Raw genomic sequence first — 14869 nt, forward strand, 5'->3', positions numbered from 1 at the left:
CTGCTCAAGTACAACAGTTCCTAACTGTCCAGCTGTATAAAAGGGTTATAACTCTATATGAAAATTTGTTTGTAATTGATTTATCTGGTTAAGTATCAATAAAAGCAAGCTTATTAAAGTATGCTACTTGCTTAAGGTGATGCTTTTAATTTAATAATTCTGTTATTAAAAAGCAAGATCATTAATAAAAAATAAAATTGAGAACAAACAGCCTGCCTGTGCAGTTAATGATGATATGTTGTGTTGGGGGGGTCACCTTAGTTCTGTAGTCAAAAATAAAAGTTGCCATTTATATTCTGTTGATTAATGATACATTTTACACTGAATGCTATGAACTTCTACTAAAACATCTATGAAACTGATAATCTGTAAATTGAACAGGGATTGGGAACAATTTAACACTAATAAACAGTAGCTGCACAAAACAATTAAGTACTGATATGAATGCTTCTTTTACAGTACACATTCATTTCTCTCCCTTAAAAGCCAAGCTTAAATTCCAGTCAAGTTTCAAAATATCCTGCTTAAAATGTAGTCATGCACCAAACTATTATCACAAGATATAAATTAGTTTTTAAAGAACATTGTTTCTTAAGCCCTTGCCGCAGGACAAGAATTCTCGACTTTGCCCATGTTTAGAATAAACTCACAATCACTCGGTTTTGTGGCTTAGCACAGCCAATGTTGAACCAGTGTGCTCCAGCCAAGCTGCACAGACAGTGGAAATGAGGTATTATCTTTCATAAAGAATCTGGAATGAGTTAGGGGATTCAACTCTAGTCCTAGAGAGCTGGTGTGTTAGCAGATTTTCATGCCAGCTCAGTCCTTAATGAAAATCCAATATAATACAATATACTGTATAGTACAATACAGTATAACACCAGAGAATAACAAAAAACAACAAGAATAACACATTTCAGTATTCAAGTTACCAGAAAACAGTAACAGGGTGATTTCCATGGGCAGAAAAAAAAATCAATCTTCCCCATTTTCAGAACTGAAATGTACTGTAAGAGTTCATACATAACAATAAAGTAAGAGACAACATTCCACAGAGCAGACTAAAGTAATCAACATTAATATTTTGAGTCAGCGTTCTTAAGAAAAGGAATCAAGTTTTGGATGAGAGTAAAATTCCTCAGGAGTGATGCTGCATGTTTAAACAAAGTAACAAATATTCATCCCGTGTAAAGTGTTTCCAAGAAGTCATCAAATCACTCACCGACACACTGGTTCCACTGGTAGTGTTGGATGTAACCTTGAGGGCAGCTGCACCTGTAACTGCCAAGCATGTTTTGGCAGCCATGCTGACATCTGTGGTTGCTCACACACTCGTCTACATCTGCCCCACAGGAAAGAGGATAAAAAATGACTTCAGATTTCAGATTCATTCATTTACCGTCTGTGGTTAATCTGCCCCTTTCTCAACTTCTGACCCTGCACTCACTCTTTAATCTCAATTGCAGCTCGAGAAACATTCAAGTGAATCCAACTGTCTGTCACCTGATCGACAGAGAATTTTCCTTGCTTAGGAAAATGACTGGATTTTGTGCTTCACTGAAGCTGTTTCTAATAGCTCTTTTGTGCAATAAAAAACACTCACACACTCTATTCCACAAGTTCCTTGATTTTGAAGTGGGGGCTGACTCCTCTGACCCATCCACCAACAAGCTATGCATCTTTTCATCAACACTTATTACTGGAGGCTCAGAGCTGTTTGGAGGAGAGGTGTCTAAACGTTACCAGCACCACCCTGTAAGTACTTGGGAAGCCACAGGGGTCACCGTGTCACTGAGACACTGGTTGACTAATACTAATCTCACTTTACCTGCAGCACCCAGCCAGCTGTGAAGGAAATGTTGGTCACAGTCGGCTAGTGACATGACCCAGGCTTGGACCTGTGACACCTGGATCAAAGAGCTCAAGCTGAGCTGGAATGGACACTTTTGCTGTTTGAGCCACTTGTAAGCCCTGTTTAGGACTTTTTAACCTCTTCTAGTTTCTTAATTCAGAGAAACATCTTACAGGTTATTAATGTTATCAATCGGTGATGGGAGGAGAGGTTTGGCAAATAGCATGAAAGTGCTGCTGCACACTTGAAACAGCTTTTAAAAAAAATCATCTTAAAAGTGGGAAAACAATAAACGAATGTCACTCACAATTTCAAAGACAAAAGAAAAACAACAAAACTTAAAAACATAGAGGAAGTGTTGTAAATGCTGTGGCTATAATCTTGGCAGTGTACTAAATAACATGAATAACATACAGTAGTACAGTACATTTAAGTATAATAAACATAACAATATATCTTAAGGCCCATATTAAGCTGTACCATCACAGCTGAGTCCAGTGGAGTCCAGACTGAACCCCCTCTGACATTCACAACTGAAGCTCCCAGGAGAGTTCTGACAGATTCCTCTTGCACCACAAAGAGAAGGCTGGGAGGCACACTCATTGTTATCTGGTCAAAAAAAAAAGATCAGGGAGGAAAGGATTTGAATTTTCTCATTCATTTGCCACACTACTACAGTATTTTCTTTTATAAAGTTACTGTCCAAAACTTGCTCTTCTAAATCTCATGACATGGCTATTTAAACAGGACTGTAAAATACGAATATATTTTTAAATTACACTTTTGCCTTAGGTTTGCTGAATTAATAAGGTCAGAAGACTAACCTCAGAAAGCTACTGTGGTTTCAGTAAAAACACTTAATTTGAAATATTAATATATATTTGTTCTTGAATTGAAAAATGAAAAGCATACTAAAAATTTCCTAAGTGGATTTGGATATCTCTTCTGTATTACATAGCTGAAACATGAAAAATTACTAAAACTAAAAGGTAGTTTGCAACAAACATAGAGTACAAAGTGAAAGGCTCACCAATACAAGCAGTGTGATGCTGTGTGAATCCCGGGGGACACTTGCATGTGAACCCTCCAATGGTATTGACGCACAAGAACTGGCAGTTGTGTTGCTTTGTCTGACATTCGTCAAGATCTGAAATGCATGACAGCAACAATTCAAAATCTATCACTATTAAAAACACTTGTAAAGAACAGATAAGAGGGTTCAATTGTAAAGCTTTTTTTCCCTGTCTAGTATTTTTTACATTGACCCTTTGACTATTCATTTTGGACAGCTACAGTACATGATATCCATCTTACTGAAGCACTTTTGTTGATTTTGGTTCACTGCCTCATTTCCCTTCTCCTGATTAAAGACCTTTGATCACAACTGTATCCATGCCATAAACTGTATTACACTTCCTTTTACTCTAAAATGTCTGGTCATATCTATTGAAGTAATTCATGCTGTTTTGTCTGTCTTTCGTTCACCAACATTTCCTGGAAAAGATAATACTGTGCTCATAAAGTTTTATATATTTATTTTTTTCACCCTTTCTCTATCTTTTCTGTAAAATCCAGTCATGTAAAAAAATGTACTTTGCCGTGCCTTCCCATTTTGAAGCAGAACGGCAACTTTGTTCCATGTTTTATTACATTTAATTAATATACCGTATGTACTGTAATAGAAACAGTTATTACTACAGTTTAAAGTTTTGCCTACACCACTCAATCATTTCACTTTAATATTATTCTAATAAAATAGAAAATTATAATTAACAGAACCCAAGGAACTTTAAACACAAATGGACCATTTCATACATGTTTTGAAACATTAACTTTTACTTTTTGTTTACTTTTAAGACAAAGAAATAGTGTATACAATCTGTAAAATCAATTATTTTATATTTTTACTTATTATGAGTTTCCATCTATTAAGGTTTACAGGTTTGCTCCTTTGTTAAGGTTAACATTGACACTGCTGCTAATTGTTTTACCAGTGAGTTTTCCATGGAAATAACTGACAATAATTGTATACATTGTTCTTGCATTAAATCTTAAAGCTGTCTGGAAATTGGGAAATGCCTTGGACAAAGGTGAAAGAGGTGGAGTGACTGAAAGTTCACAGTTACTGAAAATATTTCATTAAAAGTCTTAATGCATTGCAGCTGTTCTGATAATTATAAAAATATCATACATACACTAATCTGCTAAAAGCAGGTTAAATGAACAAAGGTTAAATGGTTTAAAATTAAGAAAATTAATGTACAGTTAACTCTATAAATTAAAAAGCTGATGTTCTGCTAGATTTGTACACTGCAAAATATCCAATAACCAATAATTATTAAATGTTTTTTAGTTTACAAGAAACATGCAGTCCTACTTTAAAAAGAATATACTGCAAACAACACTAAGACTTTATTCAGTAATGTTATCTGCATCTCATGCTGAAGCACAAATATTATTATCTTATACTTATTACCAAACCTTACTTATAATCAAAACCCAGCTAATTCTTAATGACAACTGTTACAAATCGAGTTAGTCTTCAAAGACCTTTTTAGATTTTGCTGCCTGTGATCTCAATATTGTACCACACAGAGATAGCTTGTGGAAATCAAGCAAATAAAAATCTGGAGTCAACTGTACCACGAAAAATATTCTCAAACATGTATCTTTTGACATTTTTGCTCAAGTTTCACAGTTTCTTACTGTCTGCCATACCAAGATTAATTTCAACAGAGAACGATTTTGAAAAGGTTGCTGCTGTCTGCAGTGCTTCATTCTGTTTAGCTAAAGTCAGACTGCATTACGTGGGACTTGAGAGCCCCGTCTCATCACAATTTTGCAGAACATGTTTACCACATCACCCTACTCTCCACATTCACATTTCACCTGAGAAGAAAAAGAGACCACAGCACAGGATCTATGGACTTCAATGGCAGGCACACTACAATGTGTGGAGGGCCACATTTCTGGCCCTAGAGCAGCCTGAAGACCTATAGCTCTTCAGCAATACAACACCTTCAACACAACAACTAACAAGAGAAACAAAAAAGTGCTTCTTCTTATGATTATATATTTCTATATTTCTTATGATCGGTATAGTTTGAAAACAATTCACCATTAGTAAAAAGGATTTTTGCATTTGCTTTCTTAAATCTGCTCTTTCCCTGTTCCTCGCTACTACTGCTCTACAGCCCTGTTGGATATATTTTTGTGTCTTTCTTTTCTTTTGTGGCTCCCCTTTTTTCATTTGTTGTGGTGTTTACCACCCTGCTTTTGAACTCTGTCAGATGTGGCTTTTTTCCCACCTTGCCACGTCATTACAAGGATAGTTTGTTTTATGTATGGAGCCATTTGGGAAGTTTGTCCCAGGTGGGAAATCAGCTTTGCTGGCTGGTAATATATACAACACAATATATAACAGATTTAACATATCATTAACCTCTTTTAACAAATAAGAAACATAGATGCATCAGATGAGCAAAACGATGATGATGACCTATGAACTGAAGCCAAAATGGCAGTCTAAAAAAAGAAAATTCAGGTTGCAGAAAACTACCTTTACAGGTCCTTCCATCTTCATGGAGGATGTAACCACGGGGACAAGAGCACAAGTAGCTGCCTTCGGTGTTTTTACAAATGAAGTTACAAGGCTTGGGAGACTGGACACATTCATCCATATCTGAAAACCACAAAAAGATGTTTGAGACAATTGGATGCGTTTATGGACTTTAGAGAAACAACTAAATGAACACAGGCAAGCACAGTTCAAAGAAAGACATTTTAGCTGAACACGTAGAAAGTAAAGTCACTTACCCACACATGATGTTCCACTGATATCTGAGGTAAAACCTTGTTTGCAGTGACACCTGAAGGATCCCATGGTGTTGATGCATTGTCCATTCTTGCACAAGTTGGGTATGACTCTGCATTCATCTATATCTGTTCATAAGTATAACCAGATCTGATTGAATCTCTGAACATTTTACACAATTCAAGATCAACAGCTTCTGAAATTTTCAATACTGTTTTTGGATTGAAAATAATAGCTATTTGAATTAATATTAACAGAAAAGAATTATAATATCATATTACAATAGAATAAATGGCTCCTATGTTATGTTAAACATTGGAAAATAACATTTCCAAATACAAGTCTGCACTGAATTAATTATCGCAGGCAATTTAAGAATGCAAATGAGAAATGCATGCCTAAGGCCCAAAGAGAAATACAATTCCAGAGAAAAGATGTCAAAGAAATTAATGTAGACAGAATATGTTGTCTGTGTTAATTTATTTGTGAGGATCTGATTGCTTTTAATTAAGCAACTGTGAAATTAATCTAAACTGGGTTCAACATTGTATATCCAGGCATGATCAGCAGCCATATTCTCAACATGATATGTTAAAAGAACAGAAGTAAAAAGAAAGACAGAAGTTGCCCTTAGATTCTAAAGCATTTTTCAGGAACAACTGCAAATTGAAAGATGCTCTGTTGAGGGTTCAAATCCAAGTTAGGATTGAATAAACCTGCTGGGAGACTCTGTTGTTGTTTTCTTGCACCACAATATTTGAGAGCCTTAATGCACCTGTTTCAGAAAGAGTTGAGACTGAATGCAAGGCAGAACACTATCTGTGTGTATACAGCTTTCTGAAGGTTTTCAGAAACTCCAGAGTCCTTTAGCCATCAGCACCCCAGCCTGTCTCCTCACCTGTGCCATTTGTTGTGTAGCCAGGGCCATGGGGACAGAGCTTCTTATATGGTCCAGTTCCAGGCAGGGGGCAGAGGTCACATTGGTTACCCCAGCCTCGGCCCCCATCACAGCAGCACTCTGACCTGGTTGTGGGGTTACGGCTGCTTGAGGACATTTGGCACATAGTCTGCAGCACTTCAGTAAAGCAGAAACCTTCTCGATAATCTGTGAGGGACAAATTGAGACATAGTAGAGACAAAAGGCCTAAAACAGACAACAGTGCAAAACCAAAACATGGGGAAGTTGTGGACTTGCTAACCTCTCTCTCTTCTCAGGATATATGTTAGCTTGTTTAGTCTTTAGACAAGTGAACAAAATGAAGAACTTTGAACTGAAATAGATCAAATTAGCCTTTTTGAATACATTCAAATTAGAATTAGGCTGGTATAAAACATTGCTAGGTTTTTAAAATATAGACCCTTCTTCCAGGAGCCATCTATGATATTCATATCCAGCTCATCGTGATATATCTATGAAAAACATAAATATAATTATATATAATTACATATATATTCAAGGACTGAAGTGGACAACGCACAGTTCACAGGTTTCAAAAGAGAACTTATTTGAAAAGAGGAAGACATAAAATTCTGAAACTATACAGCAAAAGGCAGAATGTACAGTATTCACCATAGATATTTTGAAAGTTGGGAAAGGCATTGTCATTGTACTGACCATAAAACATTAAAGGTCACTCTATGTCAGAAAATTAAGGAATAAATAAGGAAATTAATACAGCCGAAACGTGTTTCTGTGCTTCTCTTTTCTGCAAGAAATAAAACCTTTACTTGATCCTTTGTTGTATCAGGTTCAATAAAAGAGAATGGTTTTAGTTTAAACCTGATCACAACTGAAATCGGATTTTGAGAGTTAAACAATAGTATGGATTAGAGGTATGTTTACTGGTAGGTAAAGAGATCTGAGCAAACTAAGGCAGGGAGACTGGATATTCTGCAAAAGTGTGATGACGCCAGTCTACTTCAGGTCTCTGAAGAAAAAAGGAGATGTTATAAATACTGTATGAGGAACCAAATAATAAAAAAATAATTAGGTTAGATCTAAACTATACTCTATCTTGTAAAAATGATTTTCAGACACATCCAGGAGTTTGTTCTGCCAGATGAAATTGGTGATTACTTAATCAAGAGAATATTTTTCTTCAGAACAAAAAAGAGATACACTGAAACTTATAAAGAAATGCTGTTGGAGTATTACTGTATATGTTGAAATTGGAATTTATGTCTTGCTGCCCTCTTAATTGGAAAGAGTTCACTTTTTGGGAAATTTACTTTACTTCAAGATACAATAAGTAACCAAAATACAAAAGCTGGGATACAGATCACTGGAGAAGATATGTGGAGTCACAGAATAAATGTCTGCATATAAAGAAATGTACTGTTCTGACCCTTCCATCTCACCATTGTAACACTGACAATGTTCTCAGGGAAACAGATGGGTTCAGTTCCCAGAATGAACAGGGGTGGAGGCACAGGTCAGGCTAAGGTATCATGAGACAGCATGAAATAATCAGACCATTTTGTGTTTGGACAGATATACGATTTGGGAGAGGTATAAAAGACAAGCCCAAGAAGTTAAATTTATCACCCAGTGCAAATCTGGACAATGCAAAGATTAAATAAAGCCACTCTATTTGATCAAAAACCTTTTCAGCACCTTACTGAAATGAAACACTGAAACTCATGGATTGTAATAAAAAGTTTCATGAATGTTAGGAATGAAAAAAACGGACCTGAATATGGTTTAGTTACAATCTGATCATGAGAGACTAAAGTATCCCCTTTGCTAACACGTTTTGCTCCTTTGTGGTGTTTGTATTTAACATACAAAATGATAATTGTCTTGCTTGTTTCTTCTGTATTCATCTTAAAATTAGACTCCTCTCAATTAGTTTAGTCATACTACTCTCACTGTGATTGCTTGAGTTTGCTGATAAAATACCATTTGCAATCTTTAATGTACTGGACTTGTTTTTAGTTTTAAGAGTTTTATTATAGGTGCACATTTGATAGCAAAATAAGTAAGTTAATATGGATTTTTCAGATCAGATTTTCAAAATACAAAATTATTTTGTGCTGAAGGTAAGCAGTCCTAGTTAGGGCTGTGTAAATAGGTTTGCTCTTATTTGACATTTATGTTGCAAAATAATAAAGCCTTTTAGACTAACCTTGATTTTACTCGTTTAAATATATATTATTAACTATATACTGTATCCTAGCATTTTGTCTGACTTTTTAGTTGCTTTCCCACATTATCTAGATGATGCAACACCTAACTCTTTTTTAATCAATAGTCTGTTCTAGCTCACCTTTTGGTATTTTGTATAGTTTTACTGCAAAATCATGAACATGCCTACATTAAATGACATCTGACAGGTGTATGCCCAATCTTGAATTTTAATCTGATTGAATTTCATTTGTTAACTCTATTGTGTTTGCAGCAACTAATGTGATCGTAATCAAACCACATAATTAGATCATTATATGATGCAACATCTGGAAACTCCAGGCACACACTGTATGTAAGACTCCTTTTTGTTCATTTTAGCTCTGCATTCAACACCAGAACTCCTCCACAATAAACTCTCATTTGAATGTTCCCCTCCCCACCTGTCCTAACTAATTAAAAGCAATGTGTGTAGATGGGCTCTTATTTGTCAGACTGCTAACTTCGAACACTGATGCACCTTAAGGCTATGTGCTGTCCCCATTACTTTACTCCCTGTATACTAATGACTGTACCACCAGCAAGCCCTCTGTCAGACTACTCAACTTTGCAGAGGACAAAATTCTGGTGGGTCTTATAAGCAATGGGGACGATACACAAGTACAGAAGGGAAGTGAATGTCTGGTAACATGGTGTGCCAACAACAACCTTCAGCTCAATATTATCAAAATAGTGGAAATGTTATTTGACTTTTGTCCCTCCAAAGCCCACCTTCTTAGAAACAGACAAAGTCGTAGTGACTATACGGTAGTTGTGGCTTTCACGATTTTAGGAATAACCATCTCTAACACCCACAGATAGGATGCAAATGTTATCAGCATCACAGAGAAAGTGCACCAGAGACTGTACTTCCTGCATCAGCTTAAAAATATCAATGTTTCCCAGCCCATTCTCATTCAATTTTACAGAACCATAATTGAGAGCATTCTCACTGCTTCTATTTTTGTTTGGTTTGGCAACATGCCTGCCCATTAGAGGCAAACTGCAATGCACTGTCTGCTGTTCAGAGACTCATTGGCTGTCATTTGCCATCTATTGAAGACCTGAAGATTAAATAAGTGAGCAGAAAAGATTGTCGATGGCGTCTCATCCAGGACACCATCTGTTTAAAAAATTTGCCTCATGGCGACACTACTGTTAAATCAAAACCAAAACTGCCCAGTATCTGAACAGCCTATTCCCCATGGTTGTCACCCTGTTTAACCAAAAGTGTGTACAGTATATACAGTAATTGAGGACCTGTGTTCTTTGTGTGAAGTGTATAATGTACAGTATGTATAATCATTGTTGAAACCTAACTAATTTATTAACTTTAAGTAAGGAAGAGCAGTGGTCCTTGCAGAACTGCACTGATTATATCACCCCAATTATGCTCTGCCATGTAAGTTACGTTGACCCCAAATTAGGTAGCTTGTAAATGATTTAGCAATGAGCTCCCCATGAATGCGTGTTGTGTTAACAGGAGAGACTTCCACTTCCCTGCCCTGTTGTGAAGCTGTGTGGCCAGCAATCTGAGCCCAGCCAGTTCTGTGGTGCACGGATATCGTTCCTTTTATTGGGGTTGGATTTGGAGGTGTTTTGTCATAATCACACAAATGGTAGCTTTGCACAATCGGCTTCACAGCACATATACCAAAAGTCTGGTGTTAAATTGACAACACACAAATAAACAAGATGGGCCTAATAACTTTCTTTTGTCTGGAAACTTTGTGATGCCTTTAAGTCTGTTTTGTCAAAGCTGTCAGAAAATTCTCAGTCCATAGTTAGTGAAGACAAAATTCTTATCAAAAGAATGTGGGCCCATTACTCGGTCTTTTTTAATGGAATTAAAAGAGTTGCTGCATTTAAAATCATTCTCTGGCAAAGCTGTCATTTTCTTCTTATAAGGGAGAATGAGACAGGCGGATGCTTACCGATGCACTGTGTCCGTGTTGCACTTGACTGGAAACCATCATTGCACTCACATAAGTAGCTGCCCAAGGTGTTAATGCAGCGTCCATTTTCACATATCCCAGGTTTGGTGCGACACTCGTTTTCATCTATAAGAACAAAAGCACAACCTTCTGTTACTTTAAAAAAATCAAACAATTAAAAAATGAGTTAAAATCAATTTCTCCAATCCATTGAAAACTGATACAGAAATATGCTCAATTACAAACCTCAAGGGCTGTATTCCTGCAGGATTTGTATGTATTTTTCATTTAGCAACTAATTAAAGACACCAAAAAAGAGGAGTATTTTTATTCAAATACTTAAATTAAGTAACAGATTGAAAGCCATAGACTGTTGAGTTCAGGAACTGCCCTTATCCAATACAGATTGAGTTCTGATTTAACTGCAGTTACAGCTGTAGTTTCTCACCCACCTGACATAACTGCAACAACAACAACAACAAAAATTCAAAACAGAATATGGATTCTTACCTTGGCACCCCTCTCCATCTGGCTGGCGTACCATCCCCACTGGACAGATACACATGAAGGTGCCAATCAAGTTCTTACAAGCCATGCCCCTGGACTCACAGTCATGGAACCCTTCTGAGCACTCATCAAGGTCTGTATCACAGTAAATGGTTAAGGCTCAATAAAGCATTTGAAATAGGCTGGTTACATAAAAAAACGCTCATGGGTGTAAAAAGTGTGAGTTGTTTAAAAGCCATGTTGCGATGAAATACTGCAGTGGTAGGCTGGGAATTAAATTACTTTCTCCTTGTAAGAACTTTTAATTGTAGCTTTTCTTCTGCAAGTCTCTCTTGTCAGTTGTGATTGATTGCGCAATATCTTCGTGTGTTAGTCATTCAGCAAACTGATAAAGTCTTGCCCGGAAGCAAAGAGCTAGAAACAGAATGCCTGGAATTGCAAAACATCACACTGCAAGCTTTTTAATCTAAACCAATTTTAATTCTAAGGAGCAAAAAAAAAATCAAACACGCACAGGATTACTGAAGCCAAAAGCAAAAAAAAATAATATGTCTTCTATACTTTTTATAGTTGAAAAACAAAAGGATTTACTAAATACAATTAAGCAACCCTGTTGAGCTACATCTAAAAAACTCATTTAAAATGGCAGTGTAACTAAGAGGCTACATTTCAAATGGTACTTGATTTTTAGACTACAGATTAAAACTGCATCGACACTGTGCAGCACTGATAAAATATGTCTCCAACTTCCCAATTATTATCATGTGAAAAATCTTTTGAATCTGCATAAATGGCATCAAGGTGAGCAAGGTAACACAGAATCAACTCAATTTAAGCTAGGAGCATGAAGTCCAGAACACAAGCCTGAATAAGCTCTACATCCAGAGACAGACTACAAATTCAAGTCAGTAGGTTATATGTTATAGAGTGAACAGAATGAATTGGTGTTTTGGACCAATAACCTACGCACAGTTATTATATAATAATTTTCTTCAGTGTGACAATTATGGCATTCGCTTGAACATCCTGGCCACATTTCTTACCTTTACACATCCTCCTGTCCTCCCTCAGAACATAGCCAGCTGGGCAGGTGCACTCATAGCTACCATATGTGTTGATACATCGGAAAGCACACAAAAGAGGGTTTTGGCCACATTCATTTATATCTGCAAGGAAAGAAAAACAATAACATAATGGTTCAAAAACTACTGGAAAAAGCACTGGAAAAAAAAAGATTGTTTTCATTTTACAATTTTGTTAAGATCAGCCACGGCATTTAATACCTCTTGAAAAGAGGTATTCATGAATGAAATTAAGTGATACAAAGCCATTCATTCATTTTTTTCACAATGATTAATACCTGTCAAAAACTGAAGAGGAGAAAAACTTTCTGGAATCCATTCACAGAGTCTTGGGCCACCGTTAAATTGCAAATTCAAATCATTCAGCAATTTCAAGCAAAAAAAAACAGTCCTTGAGGACTATTTTGTATTTAACACAAAACTCAGGTGAACAGGATGTACAGTAGCCATTAGGTTTGATATGAGTGTGAAGCAAGTTAGTTATAGTTTTGATTTAGACCTTGAATAGTTACACAGGTGAATGAATCGACTGATCTAAAAACTGTGACCACTGCGCAACACAGCAACACAGAAGTAAGTGATGCCAAAAAAAATCCAGACAGCACGTCTTTAGATTGCTGTTCGGACACGAGGAAAACATGCAAATTCCACAGACAAGGCACCCCAATCTGGAATAGAACCCAGGACACTAGAGCTGTAAGGGTCCTGGGTTCTATTCCAGACTGGGGTCACACAACAACATTGTCATACTTAGAAATACTCATACTCATACTCGTAAATATATCCATACTTATTTATACCAAACTGTTGTGTCCAAAGCACCCTTTTAGACCAGACATATAAAGAAGTGACTCACCCTCACAGGTCATCATGGGCCCAGGTTCAAATCCTTCTTCACAGCTGCACTCAAAGCCCCCAATCACATTGGTGCATGTTCCGTTGCCACAGGGATTACCTACTGAACACTCATCAATGTCTGCAAAGAAAATAAAAAGCTCCATCACACAGCACAAAAGGGGGCAAAGGGGCACATCTCCAAATCGGAAGAAATCAACAAGACATTTAATCAAGACACCTACCTACACAGTGCACTCCAGTGTAATTCAGAGTGTATCCCATAGGACACTCACATCGGAACGATCCATCTGTGTTGATGCAGTGTCCATTGTAACAGATACCAGGATTCTCTGCACACTCATTGACATCTGAAAATTGAAATTATAAAATTGTTTTAAATTGTTTTTAACAGCACATCACATTCATATTTCTTCCCAGGTTTGTTTGATGCTTCTATACATATTCACTTTGTGGACAGTGAAAACCATTTGAAAAAAATAGTGATATATGAATATTCACATATATTGTATTATACTTCAGGTGGGTAACTGCGTCAACATGCATAGGCTGCAAAGGAACAAGTAATAGGTTTATTCCATGCTGAAAAGAGAAGAAAGAAAACACAACATTTCGGCTCTGGAGCCTTCTCGGGTTTGCTCACACCCAAAGAAGGCTCCACAGCCGAAATGTTGTGTTTTCTTTCTTCTCTTTTCAACATGGAATAAACCTATTTACTTGTTCCTATATTATATTATATATGTGCAGTTTCTTTGTAGACAGAAGAAGGAGGAAAAGAATATCTGAAAAGAAATTATTTTTTTACCATTTTGACCACATTTGCAAAATAAAAAATGTCCTTTTCTTCACCAGAATGTAATGAATAAATAGTCAAGAGGTTCTAAATAAGTTAGTCAACAAACCTTCACGTGTATCTTCTTTTCCTGGAATAGTACCATAGCCAAAAGGGCAAAGCTCCTGGAATGCAACTGCATGTGGGGAAACAAGTAACACATTGCATAAAATACAAATTCATTTTTGCTTTAAGTTAGACCTTTAAACTAGATGACACAGTTTGATAACGGCTTAGAATTTTTTATCTGTTCATCTTTTTAACATGCACAGAAAACAAGATTTTAGAGCCTCAATTCCGTCAGATGTCAGCAGTACTTGTGAAACCAGAGGAGTCAGAAATGTGTTCCATGGCGGGGCAATGAAAAAAAGCGACTTGTACCTTCGTGTTCTTTGGGGCAGAGCTCACAGGGATCCCCCCATCCTTCTTTGGGCATCTTGCTGCAGCAGCACTTAGCCTTGGTTGTGTTAAAGGGCTGCGGCGCTGAACACATTGAATTTTCAAACTTGGTGAAGCAGAAGCTCTCTCGAGTGTCTAGAAAAGCAACATTTCCGCGGTTTCAGAAAAAGTCTTAAATACTTGTAGAGGGAACTTAGTTGCTACTTGGGTTCAGTCACAAATTTTTGACATGCTCAGTACTTGGTGAAGCTTTACTCTTTTGGAACCGAAGAAAACATCTTAGTTTCCCCTGTCATATTTGTGCCAGTTCATGCAGCAAAGCACGTCATTATCTGCTCAGGCACTATAAAAGGACACCCACATACATTAATTATTAAATTATTTTAAATTCAAATTATTTACTCAAAACTAACAGACTGCAAGCATCAAAG

General features: G+C 36.7%; 1 protein-coding gene across 1 annotated transcript in view; it reads right to left on the reverse strand.

The window, feature by feature from the left end:
• Nucleotides 1-14869, reverse strand: part of fbn2 (fibrillin 2) — a 111052-nt gene that overhangs the window by 4589 nt on the left and 91594 nt on the right. Inside the window, exons 50-62 of the mRNA XM_088911126.1 lie at nucleotides 14421-14573; nucleotides 14110-14175; nucleotides 13432-13557; nucleotides 13209-13328; nucleotides 12314-12436; nucleotides 11274-11405; nucleotides 10764-10889; nucleotides 6565-6771; nucleotides 5669-5794; nucleotides 5412-5534; nucleotides 2883-2999; nucleotides 2333-2461; nucleotides 1223-1342 (exon numbers count right to left, since the gene is read on the reverse strand). Coding sequence (XP_088767252.1) covers nucleotides 1223-1342; nucleotides 2333-2461; nucleotides 2883-2999; nucleotides 5412-5534; nucleotides 5669-5794; nucleotides 6565-6771; nucleotides 10764-10889; nucleotides 11274-11405; nucleotides 12314-12436; nucleotides 13209-13328; nucleotides 13432-13557; nucleotides 14110-14175; nucleotides 14421-14573 — 1668 coding nt within the window. The remainder of the gene's footprint in view (nucleotides 1-1222; nucleotides 1343-2332; nucleotides 2462-2882; nucleotides 3000-5411; nucleotides 5535-5668; nucleotides 5795-6564; nucleotides 6772-10763; nucleotides 10890-11273; nucleotides 11406-12313; nucleotides 12437-13208; nucleotides 13329-13431; nucleotides 13558-14109; nucleotides 14176-14420; nucleotides 14574-14869) is intronic.

This window comes from Atractosteus spatula, chromosome 3, assembly GCF_055471065.1.
Source record: "Atractosteus spatula isolate fAtrSpa1 chromosome 3, fAtrSpa1.hap1, whole genome shotgun sequence".
Classification (NCBI taxonomy): Eukaryota; Metazoa; Chordata; class Actinopteri; order Semionotiformes; family Lepisosteidae; genus Atractosteus; species Atractosteus spatula.